The sequence below is a fragment of the Myxocyprinus asiaticus genome, chromosome 36 (assembly GCF_019703515.2).
Source record: "Myxocyprinus asiaticus isolate MX2 ecotype Aquarium Trade chromosome 36, UBuf_Myxa_2, whole genome shotgun sequence".
In the NCBI taxonomy this organism is placed as follows: Eukaryota; Metazoa; Chordata; class Actinopteri; order Cypriniformes; family Catostomidae; genus Myxocyprinus; species Myxocyprinus asiaticus.
In genome coordinates, this window is record NC_059379.1 from 19,359,460 (window position 1) to 19,383,237 (window position 23,778).

The 23,778-nt window shown below is 37.4% G+C and overlaps 1 protein-coding gene across 9 annotated transcripts in view; it reads right to left on the minus strand.

Moving 5' to 3' along the window:
- Positions 1 to 23,778, minus strand: part of LOC127426713 (neurexin-1a) — a 220,116-nt gene that overhangs the window by 97,582 nt on the left and 98,756 nt on the right. For 7 of the 9 annotated variants that reach the window (XM_051673678.1, XM_051673676.1, XM_051673677.1 and 4 more), the window contains 3 exons: positions 20,071 to 20,454; positions 9,086 to 9,289; positions 5,402 to 5,428 (listed from right to left, as the gene is read on the minus strand). In XM_051673678.1, coding sequence (XP_051529638.1) covers positions 5,402 to 5,428; positions 9,086 to 9,289; positions 20,071 to 20,454 — 615 coding nt within the window. The remainder of the gene's footprint in view (positions 1 to 5,401; positions 5,429 to 9,085; positions 9,290 to 20,070; positions 20,455 to 23,778) is intronic. The other 2 variants (XM_051673679.1, XM_051673675.1) reach the window with 1 other exon arrangement.

Consider the following 23,778-nt stretch of genomic DNA (forward strand, 5'->3'; position numbering starts at 1 on the left):
ATGGTAAGCCTATAAAATTATTTGTATTTTGAGCTTGAGGGTTCGATTAGGCACGAAATCGCTGGCTTATGACGTTCATCCTTGCATCATTACGTCACGTCCGCACACAGGAATGAAGTACCGGCTGTCTCATGTTCCAGCTGGAGAAACTAACTACGCTGTTCAGCTCAGTTCAGTAACACTCACACAGTTCAGGACAGCATCGTTGCAGTCTAGATGGATATTTATCTGTTATCTGTTTGGTGAAGTTGTTTACCTGCTATAATGCTTGGATATGTTTTCTGGTAGGTTTGTTGAAGCTTATATTGCTTGTCATGCTTTTATGAATCGAACATTACTCATGTGTTAACCGATAGCGATGTATTTACATTGTCCGGTGAAATTACTGTGACATGTTTAATATGGCTGACTTCTGAAACTGACTTCTTGTAATTGTTATATTGCATATTTAAGCATATAATTTTTACGTTTAAAAAAGTATATTTTATCCCCATCATTACTGAATCCTCATTTTATGTTTTTGGTTCACGGTGTTATTGTGTGGATTGCATAGACATGTTATTGTAGTAACTGAGGCTGGACAATATAGTGTAAAAATAATAAAGTCTTCTATTGAACTCGTATAAGCCATATCACGAGTTTAACCTCTTAAATTGAAAACTGTAGTACAATTCAAACATTAATAGTAGATAAAACACTTGAAAAATTGTATTAAAATATACTGGTAGTGATTGAGGAGAGTCCCCTGTTCTCTATTTAAAAGTGTTAAAAGTGTAGTGTCAGAAAAGTGATTTAAGTGTAAAATGCATTCAAATATGTAAATAAGAGTGTTGTTTATCTTCATCAAAACAAGTAATGTTTAATATAACATAATATCAACATGAAAATGGCACGTTATGACTCCGGCACAGGCGACGTCCAGGTAAGCTCAAATTGGGAGATTCATCCGTCAGAAGAGCAGTGCCGAAACACGACTGACGTAATGTATTCTTCTGCAAATTTCTTGCAATTTTAAGTTTCAACCACAGATGTCACTAGAGAACACAAAGTTACGTAGTGCAGCTTTAAAGTAAAAGATTCCAATATAAACCAACTTTTTTTCCATCCAAGTTTACCCGCTGGTCTGAGCTATCCACATTAATTTTATAGCTCTATACCATTACTCTATATACTGTTTATTTCTCCTTTGGGTGTAGGGGAAACATCAGAGACAAAGCTGATATCTTAATTAATCACAACTAAGAACTCCATTAAAGGAATATTCCAAGTTCAATACAAGTTAAGCTCAATCGACTGCATTTGTGGCATAAAATTGATTACCACAAAAATCTATTAATTTTACTCATTTTCTATCAAAAAAGCAAAAATCTGGGTTACAGTGAGGCACTAGGGGCCAATTTTTGAATGTTAAAATACTTTTTCAAAAGTAGACATAAACAGTATGCATGTAAGCATGATTTTAGTGTGAAAAAATCACTTACTAACCTTTTCTGTGTAAAGTTATAGCCAATTTTGCAACTTTGTTGCCATGACGATGTAATGTAACAAACCCTAAATTGACTGTAAAAATTATGATTTAAACAACTTTACAGCTCAAATAATACATGAGTTAAAATTATAAGCTTCATATTTCTGCCTTAATACCCTCCAAAAATTGGCCACATTCCAATGTAAGTGCCTCACTGTAACCTCATTTTTTTAATTTTTTTAAGAAAAGAATGGACAATTCGAAATGTATTTTTGTAGTAATCAACATTATGCCACAAATGCTGTCAATTGAGCTTAACTTGTGTTGAACCCGAAATATTCCTTTAAGTCTCCTTCGCTATGAAAGAGCAACATCTGAACAATAAAATGTTCCTCTCTGAATGCATTTGGCAAACAAATGATGGCTATGCTGTGCAGACTGCTGAGTTATTGAGAAGACTCATATTACAGACAGAGCATTCCATCGAACCCTCAGGTCTCTGGATAGCTCAATTTGGGAGACAAGTTGGGGCTTCATCAGGAAGCAACAAATCATTTAAAGAGCCAATCATGGGGGATAAAAGGTTTCGGGTCTGATGCCCAATGGTACATGAACAAAGTCAGCCATCCTGCCCAGATCTGAACATCGCTGTGGCAAACTGGGATACTGGGGCAGTGATGGAACAGAGGGAGGCATGATTATGTGACCATCTGCTCTACTGCTCAGAAATTAGGCCAGGTTAGGGCTGAGATTGTGGGACCTGAACAGGGACCTCCGTAAATGGCCTTTTAATATTTGTTCTCAAAGGCCAAGACCACAGTGTGGGAAAAGAGGCTGAAACTTATACAGTCTGCCACACTGTGTAAATATCAGTAAATACAGACAAACAAACGGCACGCTTAGACACTCAAACACACAATGAGTGTGGCTCTCTCAGGCTCATAGGGCTAGCACTCTCCACATCGCTTCTCACCCTGTCCTCTGTTCTATTTGCATCACAAATGAAACAGGAACATTGCCACTGCATATTTATGAACATAGCCGCTTCAGTAAATGCTGCTGCAATTTATAGAGGAGGTTGTTTGAGGTTGTTTTGAATTCACATGAATCTCTTGATTTGGGGAAAGGGTGTTTTGAATGCATTGAAATGACTTCCCACTTGCTATTTCTTAACTGACGTTTTTTGAACACATGCATCAGATGGATGTTTCTCTGTTGTGCTGCATCTTACTATATTTTCAGTGTTTATGGCATACTGTATTTTCAGTATGGCATGAGCACAGTGCTTTTATGATGCTGTTTAAAGAGCATTCAAAAGCACACCAATATGCTGATAACTACTCAAAATCAACATCTTCATGAGACTTCAAATTTCTAAATCATTCGATTTTTCTTTGCTATTGACGTCCAAATGTAAACAGGCGTGCACACAAAACTTGGGCACATTGAATAACCCGTCTTTCTGTGTATATGTTCAAAAATTGTACTGACTGTATATTAAATGTATGTGTACCAGGTACCACCTGTCTAGAGATACAATTTGAGTTTTGAATTATATTTAAAGTTCCTATGCATTCCTATGCTTTCTTTATGCAAACCACTGAATTTATATTTAGCCTTATTTATCACTGGCCTGTTTAGAAGGCTGCTGTGTGAGAAAGTGTTCTGCTCCCATACAGAGAGAATAAAGGAAAGGATGTGGCTAACCCCACATCTTTTAAAAACACCTGTAAGGGTGGCGAAACAAAATGCAATAAGTAAAACCATGGGACAAAGCATTTTATCAAATTTTTGGATGAAAGGTAAAAATCCTTGAAATCTCTGGAACCTTTTGATTGGATGAGAAACTCTGGCTTGCCTACTTCTGTGCATAAATCAGTTCACTGTTACTATGCAACACTGAAAAGCATACATTGTTTGAAGGCCAAATTTGGATGCAGAGTCATCATTAGTCTGACTGTGAGGAAGCTGATCACTGCATTCATTCTTTGATTGTGATTGAGCATTGGCAGTTTGGGGACATTACACCTTATAAGTTACTCAAAGACAAATGTAAAGGAAACAAGCAAACACAAAAACAAAAACAAAGACTCTTTTGAAAGAGGCTTTTGAGACTGCCATTAATTACCCAGAGGCTTTCCGAAAATCTATGCCAGGAGAGTCTGTAGCTCTGAAATTGAAAGAAAAGGGAGAGAAAAATATATTGGAGAAGCCCAGAGAGATGGAGAACACATATCTGTCTCATCATATCTCTTCTTCTCCTTCTTCTAAAGGGATAGTTCAGCCATTCCAACTCTGTATTATTTTATTTCTTCTGTGACTCACAAGAGAAATTTGGCTGATTCCCCTGTCTTTGCTCTCAAAATCTTTCATGTTTGTGATGCTATTGGTCATGTGACACATAAGGAAATATGGCATTTGGCATCAATGATGTCAAATCTAGAGCAGCGCATCCAAAGAAATTCAGTTTTGAATTTAACACAAGTGCAAGTGATTTTTGATCATTAGCAATCATTCGATCTTTATCACTTTGCTTCTAAATAAATGAAGTACATCCCAAATCACACACTTTTGCACTGTTTCATGTCATTTTGTAATGTAAGTAGTACAAGTAGTATGTTCACACTGAAAATGCAATGAAAAGAAGTGTACAAGTACCTGATGTGTGTAATGTTGGAAATCTAATGAACTCGATGGTCACGGCTCACACTTTCTAGTGGAAGGGGCGAATTTATCTTGTCGCAATGCTGGCCTAACAAAACTGTTATAATTAATGGTGGCAACTAGTGAAATTTCAGTAAAGACAGCACCTTGCAATTGTAAGTTGAATGCTTTACCATCACCCTACGCTGTGTGCACATGTACATTTCTTTTAGATATAAGTGTTAAACTAAGGTTGGCTAATGCTTTAAAGCTAGCGGCTTTCCGTCAGCTGATAAAAGGCAAATGCTTCCCTGTAGTATAAATGCTAGTGTTCCATTTTGGACGATACTACACTTTGAAAATTCATACACTAGATGGATATGTCATTTAGGACTCAGCTCTTTAATATAGTGCACCATTTGCACCGACTACTTTTATGTTTTTATGATATATGACTAGTTTTATGGATTTTCTCGGAGCTTGGAATTCAAAAACATTATCCACTTCGGTTGCATGGAAAAAAGACGCACGGACATTCCAAGCAGGATCTCTGTCTGTGTTTCAAAGAAGAATTAAAATAACGGTGGGTTGAAACAACATGGGGTCCGGTGAATATAATTATAGACTAATTATTAGGAGGGGGCGGATTGTACCACTGGCACAATTATTGACTAAACTATCCCTATAATGAGGGGGGAAAAAACAGAAACATTTTGCTCTTCCTATTGAAAAACAAACACTTTCTTCCTACACTCTTCTTGCAGTGACCATGAAGGAAAAAAGAGATGAGAAAAGGAAAAGAAAAGCGAAAGAGTCATTGGCTGGAAAGCTCCAGGCTGAGGAGGGATTTGAGGAGAGACTCTCTGAGGAAATGATCTGGGCGAGGGTTATTGGAAACGGCGTGAGCTGGAGTGTGATCTGTGAGTGAGAAACTTAATCGCCTCTCCTCTCATTGCAGTCAGCTCCATTTCTCACATTCCTAGAAAATGGCTGCCAGGGAGACCGAAGGCTCCTGCAGCCCACAGGCGAAAACTAGCCGTACCTGACAGTCCACTCGCACACCACTCAAAGCCCTGCTGGCCACAACACAGAGCACTCATATCTGCTATGTTTTACACTTCCAAACACACACTGTCTCTCTCTCTCTCTCTCTCTCTCTCTCTCTCACACACACACACACACACATACAAATGAGCAGTACACATATAAAGGGTGCTTTTATTCAGTATCATAGAGGCAGAGAGGAGAGATAGAGAGAGGAAGAGAGAAGAGAGGGGAAGAGTCACTTACTGGTAGTACAGTTAATCCTGATACAGTCTAGATGGGGAAGAACAGACAAGATGTAAATTCAGCCTTCAAGGTTATGACTGCAGACATCCATTACAACACATCGCCCACAAACTGGGGACGGACACGCAAACTGAGTGGACAGGCGAGGGGCTGTTTCACTGACCAGATCTTAACACTTTCTTTTTTACCTCCTGCATGTAGATAATGAAGCCCAGGTGGAGTGAACACAGACTGACTTCCTGTGCTCATGAATATTCATGCCTTCGCTGTCCCCTAATATGTTTTGAATTTAGCCAAATTTGGCATATACTGAAATGTGATTGTACCCAGTTCCATATGAGTCTCGGAACTACTGAATATTCAGAGGTAATTGATTATTTTCCTCTTGGTTAGCTCACAAAATGACACAGGAAGCAGAAAGGAGAGAGAAAACATGCCAGTGATACAGACTGTCCTCGCCATTGCCACTTCTGATGCTCTGATATGCACATTTTTAAAACCAGTTTCCCTTTAATGAGTCAAAACAGATGAATTAAAGAACGACTTATGTTCTATGAGAATTTGGAAACAGAAAATGGCTGGCGGATAAGAGGGAGAGGCAAATCTTGTGTTAATGGACATGTCGCAGCAGAGCACCAGAGCATGTCCACAGTAAGCCTGAGCGTCCTGGGAGCAGAGCTGAATTCAGAATGCTCTTGTAGATAAAAGCACTCCAAAAACCCACAGCCCTTGACTTGAGGTTCACTTTTCCTGCTTCCATGTGAGAAGAACACCATGCTCATGAATATACATGGAAATAACATGTTGTATGGTGGTCTCTCGCAGGGAAGCTTCGAGGAAAACTAGAATGGATGAGGTGTGTGTGTCTTGTGTGCGTGGGAACATGTCTCACAGTACTGTCCCAAAGGACCGTGTACAGACACTAGTGTTATTAATGTCACTAATACTGCAACTCCTGCTTTTAAATGAATTCTACTTATTGTGGTACACATTTATTAACTTTCAGGCTATTTTATAACTGCTATTTCGAACCATGATCCCATGTGAATTTTACTTGAGAATTAAACCTATATATATATATATATATATATATATATATATATATATATATATATATATATATATATATATATATATAGGTTTAATTCTCAAGTAAAATTATAAACTCAAGGTGAACTGTATTAAGTACACTAAAATGTATACTACCTCTGAGACTTCAAGCTGCACTGCACTGCCTTTGTTCTGTTCTGGTTGCTACTATAATGAATATAAGCCCTTGAATCCTTGGTGGCGGCCCTCTCCACTTTACTATCTGTTGCAACGTGTACCTCTGGAATGGGGAATCGATATTTCTTGTGCACAGCCAGGGCTGTCCCATGCTTGAGTGTGTGTTATGATGGAGTGTAAGGCCGAGAGGAATTCAGAGCATTACACAAATCCAGCTCTATCTTTTTCCCATGAGGCTGGAGCCTTCGCGTGTCGTCAACCACAGTGAAAATCGTGGCCGCTAACAGCCAGAGAGCAACTGTGTCCACCCTAACAGGGAGTGCAGTACCCTGAGGGCAAGAAGGAATGATTGGTGTTTGTGTGGGTGCATGTCTGTTTGTGCATGTGTACGTGTGTAGGATGAAGTCTGCAGGGACTGCTGGTTTCTAGGGAGGTTTTAGAAAAATTATATGTAAGTGGACATGTTAAATGGCAGAGTACTGGCAAAGTAAATGGAAGAGTAAATGGCAAAAAAGTATTTGGAGACTTAAAGGAATATTACAGTTTTAATAGAAGTTAAGCTCAATCAATATACATAATGCTAAATACTACCAAAATCGTGATTACAATGAAGCACTCACTACAATGGAAGTCAATGGGGCCAATCTGTAAATGTTAAAATACTAAATGTTTCAAAAGTATAGCCACAATACGTAAACAATATGCGTGTTGACATGATTTAAGTGTGATACAGTAAAATCACTTATTAATCTTTTTTGTGTAAAGTTATATCTAATTTGACAACTTTGTTGCCATGACGATAACCGTTAAATGACCAAAACCCATAAATGACCAAAAAAATAAAAAATGTAAGAACTTTTCAGCTCAAACAATAAAAAGTTTTAAGATAAGAATTAATGAGTGTTTTTATGAAATTATAAGCATCACATTTCTGCCTTTAAACCCTCAAAAATTGGCCCCATTCTCTTCCATTGTAAGTGCCTCACTGTAACCGTGATTTTTTTATTTTTATTTTAAGAAAAGTAAGAATGAGTCAAAACTATATATATATAAAACAATTTTGTTCAAAATTAAGACAACACTGGTTGTCAAACATTAGTGGAGGATGCCCATAGGTAATGTACTAAACTACCTGTGGTTACTCAGCTAGGGTACCTGTTTGAACTTGACGGAAACTGACCTCATACCGTCCATAGGATAAATCTGAACTTGGGATCAGATGGTTAATCTGATGGAAGAAATGGAAGAAAAGGCAAGGCTTAAGAAAAAGCCTTGCATCATTTGTTTTCAGATGCCACTTAGTCTGATATTTTGTTTTCTAAAGCAATAAAAATCGCACAATTGTAAATGTGACTTAAGTGTCCAAAAGTGTCCAAATACTTTTTGGAGATACTGTACATACAGTATTAATGTTGTAATATTTGGTTCTGATACACATTTCTGCAGAATGCCATTCAGAGCAATGTTTTAGAATCAGTTCTGCCAGATAAATATGTGGCATAATGTGGGAGGACAGAATGCAACCAGTCAAACTACTGATGTTCACAAATACTTCATGTGAACTAAAGTTGAACTCATGAACAGCAGTGGTGGTGCTGTGTGGAGCGAGACTGCATAATATTTGGTATGTACGAAAGCGTGTTTGGGTTGTGTAGTGAAGTATGCAAAGGTGATGTACTGAATGGACCAATGTGTTGTTAATTGTCCTGAAAAGTATTTGGAAGTGTGTAGGAGAAGACTGCAATTTAGACTAGTGTAGTACTAGTATATATCAGTACAGGGCAGGGAGTGTGCACTTTCTGGAAGGGAAGTCTACAGCGTGCTCATCTGGGAGTGAGCGCTTGGCCGCAGACTCTGGCCTTTGAAGGTTCTACATCCTTCTTCTCAATGCACAAAGACAGCAAGAAAGATTAATGTCTCTCTCTCTCTCTGTGTGTGTGTGTGTGTGTGTGTGTGTGTGTAGCTTTACTTAGCTATACACTGGGGAACTTAGATAAATCTGACAAAACATCCTTGGGGACATCCAAGGATGTCCTCAAAGGTCAAATTGATTTATAAATAAAGTAAACATATTTTTTAAAAGTCTAAAATAAAAAATAAAATATAAATAAAATAAAACATCTATGGTAATTATAATGAGCTTTTTATAAAAAATAGAAGTCTATGGTATTTTCCTATAGCTAAGTAAACGTGTGTGTGCATATGTGAAAAAATTTGATATTCATAAAAATGGATCTTACAGAGTAAAATCTATTAACTTAGATAATAGACAGATAAACTTAACTGGAAAAATATAATCAAATAATTATTAAGTTAGGTCAATGATGTTGCAAAAAATACTACATGCATAGCACCAACTTTATTTGTAAATATGCCATGCTATGTTGTGTCATATATACTTTAAGTTTCATGTGTAGTGCTAACTATTAAAGTGAGCACTCTAATTGGCTATTGTACCTAGATTGATAGTGAGTCGGACACGTCCTCCATCCAGCTCCAGTCTCAGTGTGTCAGCAGAGTTCCGGGAGGTGGTTGCCATGAGAACACCATAGGCACGCTGAGAACGGAACCGTAGCGACACGTCCTCGGCCTCTGTGTGCATCACTACTGGCAACTGGATCTTCATGAACTTACTGCCATCATAACTGAGGATGGTGGCATCTGAGAGAGAGAGAGAGAGAGAGAGAGAGAGAGAGAGAGAGTTAGGAAACATTAAAAACTGAGAACATTGGGCAGTGACAGCAGCACTATGGCTGATCATAAAGTCCAGAGTTGATGAGGACAGTTGAACGATTGGTTACTAAAGTGTTTTACAGCCAGACACTGAGATTTCACAACAGTGCTGCTGATCAACACTGCTCATTCTAACCAGAAGAGAAATGCAATAAAAAAAAGAGTCATTACATATCTTGTTTTATTTGTTCATTTTATTGTGAAGCTGAATTTATGAAGACAACACATAATGTATTCCTGCTGAGGGGCTTCTGAAGCTCAGTTTACCACCGTCCGTTGCTTTAATCTGTTTATTCGTATCACAATTATTTTATTGAGAAATTCAATTTAGTGGGCAGGATCTCAAGACATCTCATTTGCTATGAAAGATGGCTGTGGTCTCAGAGCGACTGGTATAATCTCAACAGCTGCTCATTCAGCCAGACAGAGAGCACAGGGGAGACACACAGACACTTAGAACTACAGAAGTGCTGAGTATTATAGTTTGGTTAAAAATAGACAGAGCAGAGACAGGGAAAAAATGCCCAAATGGGTCCAAGGAGGAACTCAGCACTGTCAGTGCTCAAAAGTAAGGATTTTAAAAATTTTACTTGCCCTGCCAATATTTTCACTGGCTCGACAACAATAACTGACACATTTTATTTTTAGCAATGTATTTTTATATGTGCCAGAACATATGGTTACACTTTGTATTAGGTTTCTTCATCAATTATGTACTTACATGAAAAAATTAAGCATCTGATCCAGTGTACTTATACATACATGTCGTTCTGCAAAACTCTTGGGAGATTTGCATTGGCTGCTACCGGTGTTGGGGTACAGATAGGGTTATGTTAAGGGGTTAGTTTAGGGTTAAAGTTCAGGGTAGGTTCAACAGTGTAATTACAGATGTTGTTATTTGCAGGTAATTTAAATGTAAGTTCAGTGTAACAACTTACACAATAATACATTGTTTCAAATAGTTTTTTATGCAATAGAAGTTAAAGACACTTAATATGAAGTGGGTTCCAAGATATTTATATCTATAGTTTAAATCTTACATTCTCTTCACAAATAAATTACTATTGTTTTTTGTTTTTTTAATAATAGATGGAAATTATTCAGCATACCAATGTAACTTAATGGCTCTACAGTATGTTCATAAACACACCTTTTTTGTTGGAAAATTATGGCATATTATCATTACTGAGGTTTGCAATGTTGGCAAAGCTACTTTAAATGTTGTACAGTATAGTATCTTTGCAAGCTACAGTTTCAAAGTTGTTAAACCACAGTCTAAAGCCACTGTTTTGAAAAAGAAGTTAGCTACATTACAAGCTACTAAAAAAGTAGCTACATTGATGATACTTAAGGCATCAATATATTTTTTAATGTATAACTGTGACGATATAATTTATAATTCAATCAGAGCCGTATTTTCCACGAAAACGAGACAACATATACAATGAAAAACAATGAGGCAATAGAAATTTTGTAGTGTTGATACTTAGTTTCTCCCCAACACTTTTGGATTGTAATTTTCATCCCATTCTTAGTGATGTTTCCAAGAATTTTACACGTCATTCGTCATTCATATTAATACCTCATCTATGTTAGCCAGCTAGATAATGTTGCAGTACTTTTAAGTTCAAATTAGCAGAATCCTCACAAACAATGTCCAATACATCACAGAAAACCAAATGTTTAAATTCGCAAGGCATAAACACATATAAGATGCTGTGAAAATGCAGCAATGTCCCAGTAGGGCAAATAAAAGTTCCGTCAACTGGCCTTAAATTCTCTCACACTGGCTCCAGGCCAGCGGGCCATTCTAATTGTTGAGCCCAGTGTGTACATGCCTAGATAATTTAGCTGCATAATGGAGGCTGGACACATCTGCCTCTGCGCAAAGACCGGCCTCTAAGCCAGAGGACAACATCTGGCATGGAACCAGTACAGAGACATTACTCGCTTGTGAGGGAGATGATGGGCTAGCTGCAGGCTAGCACCAATTAGGCTGCCCTCTCCTTCACACAAACAAAGACACACACTCTTCCTGTAATTTCTGTGCCTGTCTCGTCACAGCATCCGTTGTTGCTGTTACGCTATTGCCGAGCCTGAGAGCATAACAGAGAGAGAGCGAGACAGCAGAAAACAAGACAAAGACAGGAACACAAGTATGACAGCATGCATACTAATCGGTAAAGGGATGTTCTTTCAACCCCTGAAGAAGACTGTGTGTCTGCGTGTGGATGAGGCCATTAGAAATGATCCTGTAGTCATGTTGCAAGGGTCTCAACTCTTGCAAAACACTGATTTACACCCCCCTATTGCATCTAGTTGTTGTAACATACTGTACTTAATTTTTTAAATCTATAAAAATGATGAATGCTACTTTTAGCACTGCCACAACTGAGCCTTCATGATGGAGAGTACTGTATCTATAATAATTTGCCACTTAGCTGATGCCGTTACCCAAAGTTACCTTATGATAGGGTGACCAGGCGTCCCCGTCCGGGTTTTTGGTGGTCTGTCCCCGACTGGAGCTGTCCCCAGAAATGTCCCCGTTTTTCCTGAGCGTTCAAAACAGCCCGCATATTGAAATATTACATGGAAAGAAACTTAGCACAAGCAGCAAAGCCTACCATGTGCTGTTTATTTTGACCAACAGAGGGGGCTGCTCGCTATAGCAACATCAATTAATTCATCTTTCTTCATTGTTATTTGGTCGGGCCAGTTTTGCCATTAAGAACTGGACCATGCAATTAAAGAGAATTATCATCATTGTTATAAACTTCAAGGTGAGGCACATACTAGCTATTTATGTTATAAAGTTATATTATTATATATTTTATAACAGGTTCTGAATTCGGCATGGGATTGTATTGAAAGTTTGGCCTTCATAATGTGGGAATTCCCGCATTCCCAGAATTGTGGGCAGTGGTGGCTCAGTGGTTAAGGCTCTGGGTTACTGATCAGAAGGTTGGGGATTCAAGCCCCAGCACCCCCAAGATGCCACTGTTGGGCCCTTGAGCAAGGCCCTTGACCCTATCTGCTCTAGGGGTGCTGTATCATGGCTGACCCTGCACTCTGACACCAGCTTAGCTGGGATATGTGAAAAAAAAAAAGAATTTCACTGTATATGTGCAAATGTATAATGTGTGATAAATAAATATAATTGTAATTGTATAATTATTAATTAATTATAATTATAATTACAGACTGCACAAACTACAACAAGCTGGTGAAAAGTAGTCAAATTAATCCCCACAGATGAACAAATAAAATCAACAATTTTATCTCTGTATTGGACTGTAAAACCAATCAGTGTGATAATTTCTCAGTGTGATCAGTGTAATATTCTCACACTAAAGGAAGCACCTTCTCACACATTTGCTCATTTGTTGTTTTAACATATACCCAAAATAAATTTCAAAGAAGAATATGACATTAATAACATGGAAAAATAAATAAAAATGTATAATAAAATATCTGCAAAGAAATGTACAGTTAGTCAGTAAATCACAGCGCAGATTACATTGCGCCTTGCAGGGAAACGGAGCACCATAATGCATAAGACTTGATCAAAATAAAAGGTGGTAATTAAGAAAAACAGGTCCAGCAGTGAGTTTACACTTAACTTGTTGTTTAGTCTTTGCATGCACATACACCATAGTATCATCTGCATACATCTGCACCTCACAATCACTTCAAACAGTGGGTAAATCATTGATATATAAACTAAACAATCAAAATAGATCCCAAAATGGATCCCTGGGGTACACCAACATCACAATGAAGGGCCGGAGACAATTCTCTATTTATCTTTACTCTCTGGATCCTTCTATCTAAGTATGATTTTGACCATTTAATTGCCATGGGTGTAACATTGAACTTTATCAACTTTTTAAGAAGGATTCTATGGTCATCTGTGTCAAAGGCCTTCTTTATATCTAAATATATGGCTCCAACAACTCCACCTTCATCTAATTTCGATGTACCATTCTCCAGAAAAAAGCAGTTTGCCTTCTCCGTGGAATGATTTGCTCTAAAGCCAAATTGCTTTGGATGTAATCTAAAAGGGCTGTTATGACGGGTGTTAAAGAAATAGTTTGCGCAAAAATTAAACTCACTTTTACTCACCTTCATTTTGTTCCAAACCCATAAGACTTTCTTGCCACTGTGGAACACAGAAAGAGATTAGGCAGAATGTTTTTCTCAGTTACCATTCACTTCAATTACATCTTTTTCCATATACATTAATAAAAGTGAATGGTGACTAAAAGTCTGCTTAACATCTCCTTTTGTGTTCCATGGAGGAAAGAAAGTCATATGGCTTTAAAACAAAATGAAGGTGAGTATATGATGACAGAATTTTAATTTTGGGATGAATTATCGCTTTAAGATGGACTCTCAAGTGTGAACTTCATTCTCCACATTTCTCGATCTACTGCGAACTCACATTCAAGTCTGGCTCCAATGTGGTATTGAACGCCCACTTTTCACAAACCAATCAATTCCCAATAGATAAAATCACATCCTTGCCTACATTGTTTCACTCAGAATTATATCATATTACGAAAGGAAAATGGGCTGCAAAGGTTGAATTCATCCACTGGTCTACACCACCAAGAAAGTGCCCACCTCCTCTGAGCTATAGCTCCCACTGAAGCCTATAACCCCAAACCCCACTCTTTACCCTTCCCCACAGAGGCCGGCACTGCAAAGAAGTCCGCCTCAAAATAATGACAAGTTGACAAACGAGCCCCCTCTCATCTCCAGTCGAGTGGTCTCATGCCAGGGGAGAGGATAATGAAAAGAGAGGGATGGCCAGTGGTTCAGAAAGACCCTCATTGCCTCCTCAAACAGTGCAGTTCAGGTCACACTGTGGGAGAGCATAGCAGTAGGACATCCGCACTGCCAGACAGCACACATATCACATCCAATCTGGATGGAAGCGAGGCTCTCTGCACCTCAAAGAGGTCCATAGAGGTCTAAAATGATGAAACATGCTAGAAAAACAGCATTGAGACAGGCATGGGAGGATGGGAAATGACAGAATTGAAGGCTTGATGAGCTCAGATGACTCTGCAAAGGGTGTTTTTCAACTATGGGCACTTTTGGCCATGTGGATTTTTAAAATTATTTTTGTTTTTACATTTTAAGTAAATACATATACATTATTTTTCTAAAATGTTCCCACCACAATGTAATTTTCACCACATTACAAATTATGTATTATGTTTGATAATGGAGGAGTGATGGAAATATTTTTCCTCTTTTGGAATGTTCAGCAATAGTGGATTCTTTCTTTTGCAGCTGGAGCAAATGGGAATGCAAAAATAACATTTCTTGTGGTTTCCCATTCACTGCTATATTTTAGTTTATCCTACAATAGTTTACTTCCACATTCCAAACACAGAAATGTGAAAAGGCCACTATAAAAATATTTTGTTAGCAAAACTTACAGTTTAGCTTGGTTTTTCTTTATTTTCTTCACACACCACTCATGTTTCACATTTATTCTCAAGCATGCTTTTTAGTTTTGTCACTTTAGTAACCAAGTACACTAACTTGTTACACAAAATTGTTGGTTGTGGTGAAAATGACAGCAAAACTAAGAAACAGTTGTAATTTGTGTATAATAATAATAATAATAATAACAATAATGTTTATAAATAGTCTCTCTTAATGTGGAAATGTTTTTTTTATTTATTTTTTATTTCCATCTGTTTAGATTATCATAGTTTTAAAAATGGATTAATTCATGGTTCAAACGTCCATAAAGGCTTTAGTGTATTTTCTCAAAAATGTCAAATGACAGAGATCTCTCAATTATGGGCCAATTTTGTCACAAGCGCTGCAGTCAAAAAGCTCCACAAACTGTCACTATCCTGGGTTGTAACAGGAGAGATGGAACTGGATGACCGCAGGTAGAAAGGAGTGTACATGGCTGGTCACTCTCTCCATCTGCACCTCCATCTGTTACTACTCTCATTTAGTGTTCAGTCCTGTCCGACTCCTCTGAAATGCAGGATCAACCAAACACATGCAAATGGAGACATTCTCGCTCAGGAATACATACTTCATCCCTCTCTGCCTGTCCCTTTCTATCAAGCTCTCACATAATCCCACATAAGGCACTCTGCCCACTCTCTCTTGAAAACAACTAATGTTTAATGCTTTTATATAATGCTTTTTTATAATAAATAATGTTTAAAAATGCATTTAGTGATTGTAGAGAAAGCACATCTATATAAAAAAAATAAAAAAATAAAAAAATACAACAAAATCCCAAACGAATATGATTAAGTTATTATAAAGTTTTTCCATAGTTTGGCCTTAACATTTTGTTCTAATTGATTATTGTCTTATTAAGTGTTGTGTGTATAAGAGGCATGCTCGAGAACCTTCAGTCAGCATTGCGTAACATAGACTCAGCCTTTTCATTCAAAAGGATGCAGGCAGTCTGTGCGGTTGTTTTAAAACCTTTTTATTTCTTTATTGATACAATAAACTGAAATGACGGCACTGATATCTGAAGTTTTTAATGCTTTGGGGTTGTCATCAGTGACAGATTCTGCTATGCATATTGCTGTGATGCTTCCTCCTGCACAGCTCTCTTCTGTAGTCTGCCAAATGCACACACATGCTCCTGATATACATCCACTTACATACAGCTGCACTTTCATTTTCATTTAAAATTATTACATAACATGGGATTCACATCCCGGGCCTCCTCACACTCAAAGCAAACCTTTACCTCTAGACCAACAAGTCATTATTTTGTATTTAACTCCCCACTTCTTTTTAAAACAAAGTGACGCTAATGTATTCGAGTAAACTATTTTGCATTGTGACTATAATGTTTGTACATATAAAACGGCTAAATCCAGGCTAAATTTTATTTGAATTTTATTTCTTCTCACATTTACTTTAGTTGCCCAACCCACATAAACAAATTTCCACCACATAATGGCATCCTACTAACGCCACTAAGTAGTGGAAAACACAAGCCAGACTCGAACTTGTATGATTGCCTGACAATCCTGAACCCCCCACACCCAACTAAGCCCAGCAATATCCACCAGAATACTGCAGCATGCAGTAGCTATGGTTGCCACGGGGATTAGGGAAATGTATGTTCAACAATCATGATAAACAGGATGAGCTCAGAGGCATCATACATTATTCAGGTTTGCTCGTGGTGAGTTCCCGCATTCCGATGAAACCTTCACTGTAAATGCATGTTACAGTTTTTCAGCACACAACACGACACCTCATGAAGCCTAAAAGCGTGCAGCAGCCAAGGCAATGAAACAAATACTGACTTGGGAATCAACATGGACAACCTTCCAACCGTGCAATCAACTAGGTGTGGCTAAGGGAAATAAAAGTGAAGTCTATTATGACTTGGCTGTTTGAATCTGCTTGTAGAGCATCCCATTGCCTCTCCAAAACTAGATGAATGCTGTAGGATAAAACTACGGAAATATATAATACCTGGAGAAAGCTATCTGTTAGCATTTCCATTCATCTCAAATGCAGTTGCCCAGCTGGTGCAAGATCCACTGGAAATACAGCAACTGAAATTCGCCATCTTTTTTCATGGGGCACAGAAATTTTTTAACCTATAACCAAGGCCGTAAATGCCATGAGACTAATTACCCACCGGAAAATTACATCCTAGCTGTGTTTGAATTTGAATACTGTCAGAGTATGTACTGCATCTGATGAAGAACATGCTTCTCGTCCATTAACAAAGTATGATTTTTTAGGTATGCAGCTAAGTAGTATGAATACATTCCCGTACTACTTCATTATAGTCATGGCATCTACCAGCAGGGACTAAGAGGCCCAAGCTAACCAATAAAACCTTGACCCCTTGGGTAAAACTCTTTTTGCAGAAGTACTGAGGGAGGAACAGAGATTGTGCACTAAGTTAAGTCACTGTAAAAGCCCATTAGGACCCTGGGAGAAATGACAGAAAATTAGGGCAGATGTTATTCTGAGGCTTTTGTTTTGTTTTGATGCTTTGTTCAAGTAAGTCAAGCACTGTGAGCAGCTGGATGGTTATGGATTTATGTACTGAGTTTATCTCACCTCACACAGCAAGGCAGGCCCAACTGTGAACATAACTACATGCTCTGATCTTTTTTAGTATATTTGTTATTGTTTTTGCACACCTTAACTCACCCTGTCTCCGTCTGTTCGCCTCTATTTTTCCTCTCTAACTCTCTCTCTGCTTCTCTCTCACCTAATTTCTCCATTCCACCATTGAGAAAAAAGCAGTTTTATGCCAGTGGAATATGGAGGAAACTTAATACCCTATAACAGGAGCACCTGCAGAATTTAATCTTGGTGTACGAACAAACCACGAGACAACGCCCCTATACGCCTCTGATAAATTTCATAGCAATTAATCAACATACTGTAAAATATATTTATAAATGAAATAATTGTATTTTAGACTGGGAAAATAAAGTGACTTGAGTGGCTGATATGAGCACTGTCAGTGTAGACTCCTAAAACTAGGAGCTATCTAGTTTTGTCGCATCCTGATGCAGCGCACACATCCGGTGTATTGTCAATTTGTCTATGTCATTTTATTAATAAAGCACAATTAAAAACAACAAAAGTGTGTGCTATACAGTTACAAATTTACACAAAAGCAAAAAAAAAAAATAGGTTTAGTCTCTTGAGTTTCTATTTATGGAGCGCACAAAAATCAGGAATTAAGTGAACGCCAAGAATTATCTATGTTATGATAGCACTAATAAGTGATCATTAATGGTACGCACAGTGTGTAAAGCTGTTCAGCTGCAGGCAGTGCTGTCCAATAAAACTGCACCATCCTTTTACTACAGTAGCTGTTTGTGGCAAACTTTGCTTTAGCAATGACAAAGCCACCCATCTTTGATGGGTTAATTGAGCAGATCTTTTCCATAATTCCTGCACGGAGCTTCAACAATGCGAATATAAGTAATTGTGTTTCCTTACAGCAGTTTCTTTGCTGCAGAGTGATATCTTTGTACAGACAACAACAACAAGCTTAAGAGAGATGCTCTTCCATTAAAGAATTAGCCAGTGTAGCTTAAAGCACTTCATAGAGGCCAGCCAGAATATATGGAGGAAACTCTGAGGGGTGGAGATGCATAGTTGGACATAGACTGAGAGAACAGCACTTGCTGAATCCCTTTTTATTAGGGAGGAGGTGATGCGTTGTTTATACGATAGAACAACAGAATTAAAATTCTGCTAGGGTGGGAGACAAAAGGCAAAAACATAATCCATGACTGAGTGGTTTCTCTGAAGATGACATGGACTGAAGAGAAACACAATTACCACGGTAACAGTACGTCAGCTCGGCTGCACTTTCAAGGCTGAACTGACAAAGAGGAGAGAGATTTTTCTGTGCTGAGGTGGTGACAGCAGTGGATACCGCTCTCCCCTACACTCACTATCTCTCCTCCATGCAATATAATGGACAAAATTATTCCTCTGAATGAGGGCAAAGGGTCTTATTCACTAAGTGTGAGTATGAATGTATTTGTGCTTTAAAGGGACAGTTCACCCAAAAATGAAAATTCTCTCATCATTTACTCACCCTCATACATCCCATATGTGTGATTTTTTTCTTCTGCAGAACATAAATTAAGATTTTTAGAAGAATATTTTAGCTCTGTAGGTCCATATAATGCAAGTGAATAGTGGCCAGAACTTTGAATCTCCAAAAATCACATAAAGGCAGCATAAAAGTAATACAAATGACTCCAGTCCTAAACTCAGTCTTCTGAAGTGATATGATAGGTGTGGGTGAGAAACAGATAAATATTTAAATACTTTTATATATTTATTTATTTATTTTTTACTATAAATCTTTAACCGGCGCCGACAAGTTGGTGGCGAAAGGCAAAAAGACAAAAGAAGAAGAATGTGAAAGTGAAAGTGGAGATTTATATAATTAAATATTGATCTGTTTCTCACCTACACCTATTATATCAGTTCTGAAGACATGGATTAAACCACTGGAGTCTTCTGAGTTATTTTAATGCTGCCTTTATGTTACTTTCAGAAATTCAAAGTTCTGGCCACTATTCACTTGCATTACATGGACCTAAAGAGCTCATATATTCTTCTAAAAATCTTTGCTTGTGTTTAACAAAAGAAAGTCATACACATCTGGGATGGCATGAGGGTGAGTAAATGATAAGAGAATTTTCATTTTTGGGTGAACTATCCCTTTAAATATCGTGTGAACATTTTCATGCAGAAATCGTGATTTATCAAAAAGTGATAACTGAGTATGACTGACTTTGTTTCTAAACTTAGAACAGAATTTAGAACAAACTTAAGCCACAAGTACGGAAGTCAGAGTCACACACTTCTTAGAAACACAGAATGTCCAAAAGCAATTATTGTTTTTTTCAATATCATTACAAATTGAACAATTAATAGATTCTACAATAAATCTTTACATATTTGAGAGTGACAAAAATGGTCTGCGTAATCTGGGATAGATTCTGCATAAAAAAAATGCAGCCTGTATGGCCAGTTGGGCTGACTTTGGACCACTGTGGTTCACCATGGGTTGGACCCAGTTGGTTGTCCAACTCGAGACATCAAAAATAGAAGTCCATTGTTAATTTTTATAGCATCATGCTTAGTAAGGATACAGTGTAAGAATGAAAAAAAACTGTAGACTCTACATATACAATGCTGGGACTCACCTCTCTCACAGGAGCGACCCAAATAGCCTGTCCCAGAGCAGTCACACACATAGCGGTTCCAGCCCTCCCTGCAGGTGCCGCTGTTAAGGCATGGGTTGCTCAGACACTGCTTTGGAGTTTCTTTAGAACAGGACGGCTTCACCCCCACCGCCCTTTGGGCCTCTGCTATCCGTCGAATGTCCTTGCTCTGGCCATCCATGAACAGATCTCGCACACAACCCACATAGCCGTAGTTCAGCAGAGCGGTCCACACCTCCGTGGGGAAGATCAATCCAGCACGGTCCTCTGGAAGGCCGCCCAGGTAGAGTATGTCGTCCAAGTCCAGGATCTCACTCTCACCAGGAGCATTGTAGGGAGTGCGGATAGAGTTGACAGAGATGGTGCCTGAAACAAGACCATAAGGAGCAAATTTCATGTTATTAACTCGGTTTTCAGGTGCCATTTCAGTATGGTAATGCTCATTGCACATTTTTAAAAAGATCAACAACTGTTTGATTCAGTTTCAGAAATGACAGATGCAAATTATGCACTACCTTATGGACTCTTTTAAGACCCCTTGAAATTGCCTGAGGATTTAGGTATTCATTCCTATGCTGATGTACTGTATTTCCTTATTGAAAAAGGAAGTGCGGGCGGAAAATATCAAAGGGCTCGTCTCTCTTTTTTTTTTAAGTCAATCGACTTTTGGTTATGACAGCCATTAACCATGTTACTTGTTAGTAAGTTGTAGGTGGTATTAGGGGGAGGGGCATTCTCTTTTTACAGAGTATTTGATTTGGACTAAAATCTGTGCTGTGCAAAATGAGTCATCAAAAATACTGGTCTATATGCATATTTATGCCAAAAGTTAATTTTGTCAATATTTAGGAGTTCAGAAGTCTATAGAATGCTTCAAAGCTAACATACATGGAATAAAAGCCATAAAACTCAGATGTTGATTTCATGGGCTCTATAAGGGTAATGAGATTGACTTCATCCTTTATTATATATATATATATATATATATATATATATATATATATATATATATATATATATATATATATATAGTGTGTGTGTATGTATTTCCATTATTTTGCTTTCAAAGCACAGAGACAGTGCAGGCAAAAATCAAAATGTCTTTGTTTAAGTCACCTCAACATAACTTTAAGTTTATGTAGCTAATTATATTCATGTTCAGGCATGGAAATGACTCCAGAGCAACAATTCGTCATAATTTGTCAGAACAGTGCCTATAGCATTGATTTGTCAGTTTTGCATTAAGTGTAGGTATGTCTTGAGTGTCAGGATACTTTCTGGATGATCAGATCAGCTTGCTTCAGATGGTAATATAAATATATAAGGGTTATGCATACAATAAATGTATGATGGACATAAGAAGATGGATGTATTTATTTAATGTAATTGAATGAATAGCAAGAGGCTGTAATTTGTTTCTAATATTCAATTGTTTTATTTACTTATTTGAGTCTTATTTGAAGCTGATGAAATACACAGATGGTTTCTGTCCTCCAAAATGATGAATTCTAGTTTGATATGATTGTTTAAGCATGTTTTTTTTTAGTGTGTGATATCTCACATTTCTTTTTTATACATCTTGAAATTGTTGTTATATAATATAATATAATATAATATAATATAATATAATATAATATAATATAATATAATGCATTAATTACTATGATTAATAAAGTTTCCTTCTTTTTTTTTTTTTTTTTAACTTTCTGAAACTTCGCACGATGGGAGAAAGGTACTCAAAATGTTCCTGGCAGGCTACTCAGCCACACATGCTCGGATTAGGGTGGGGGCGGGTTAGGGCATCTGCTGCCTGCCAGGAGAAAACCCAGGCAAAACTTCACTAATGTTTCTCTATACTTTCTGTGGCAAAAACTGGCATAGCCTATATTCTTTTTCAGGAAGCGCAACTACCGTAACCAGTATCAAAAGCGAAACCACCCGAGTGAGACCCAGCATGTGCACGACAGAGACTGAGAAGCACCTGGACATTTAGCAAGCTGCAGCATGGTATATTTGTAGAGACTAAATGGTAGGCAGAGAAAATTATAGTTTTGATATTTTAAACTTCAGCATTCAATATGTTTTATATCTGTATGTACAGTATAGTGTCTATTAATGCATTGGCAAAGTACACTAAAGTTTCTCTTGCCAATAGTTTGATAATGAATTGAATCTGCCCATTAGATCTTATTATTAAGAAAGTCCACTGTAAAACAGCAGAAGATTTTGCCCAAATTTTAATTACATGTCCACGGATTTTATGGCATGTATAAATGTACTTGTATCAAACATTAATACCTGTACAAATGTGTCTAATTAACTCTATCTGAAAAAATAAAAAAAAATAAAAAAAATAAAAAAGGCACATTGAACATTTTAACATGTACATATTTAAATATTTAAAATAAATGATGACTAAACAATTTCTTGCAAGTTCTTTGAGACAAAGTATAAAGTAATGATTTATGATGATTTTTTAAAATGTTTGAGGTAATGTATCATGTACCATAATTTCATTGTGATTAATGGCTATTAATCACAGAAAACTGTGCAATTAATTAGTTAAAAAAAAAAATGTAATTGACTCACAGCCCTAAATATATAATAATATAATATAATATAATATAATATAATATACATATTTTTTTACGAGTGGATCTGTATGATGTTATCATAGTTATCTGTACATAACTATAGGCTATTTAATTTTTTTAATTCTATTTTAATGGGATGTAAATATTTAAGTTTTACACATTGTTGGAAATCAGGTCTCACAGCAGTGGTGTGTAAATGACACCCAAAACATCAGCTTGCACACCCAAATGAAATACCTTTTTGATGATTAATAACAGTATTTAGAGCTGTAAAAATGCATCGATATACATCAATATACAGCTGGCACCAACAATCATGCCACGGTCCAAATCACTGAGATCAAATGTTTTTCTCCATTCTGATGATTGATGTGAACATTAACTGAAGCTCCTGACCCGTATATGCATGATTTTATGCACTGCACTGCACTGCTGCTACCTGATTGGCTGATTAGATAATCGCATGGATGATTGTTGGTGCCAGACGGGCTGGTTTGAGTATTTCTGTAACTGCTGATCTCCTAGGATTTTCACGCACAACAGTCTCTAGAATTTACTCAGAATGATGCCAAAAACTAAAAAACATCCAGTGAGTGGCAGTTCTGTGGATGGAAACGCCTTGTTGATGAGAGAGGTCAACAGAGAATGGCCAGACTGGTTCGAACTGACAAAGTCTACGGTAACTCAGATATCTGCTCTGTACATTTGTGGTGAAAAAAATATCATAGCGGGTTGGTGCTGTTTGGTGGAATGAGGGGGACCTACACAATATTAGGCAGGTGGTTTTAATGTTGTGGCTGATTGGTGTAATTCTGAAACTTTGTTACATCAATTACGGAATTTAATAATTGATTATCCTGTCTATAATAACACTCTATGTGTTTCAGAGGCCATATCAGATTACACACAGGTTCTCGCAACAGGCAAGGAGCATGAAACTGAGGAAACAAGCACACACTTTAAATTAAGAACGTTTACGCTGCCAAGTTTAAATTCCTGTGACTTTCTTTATAATTGCGTGCAAGGAATGAAAGTAGCACCCGCCAAATGCAGGTGTTTCATGCGTAGTGGTGGGTAATTTAATTTGCCGGGTAAT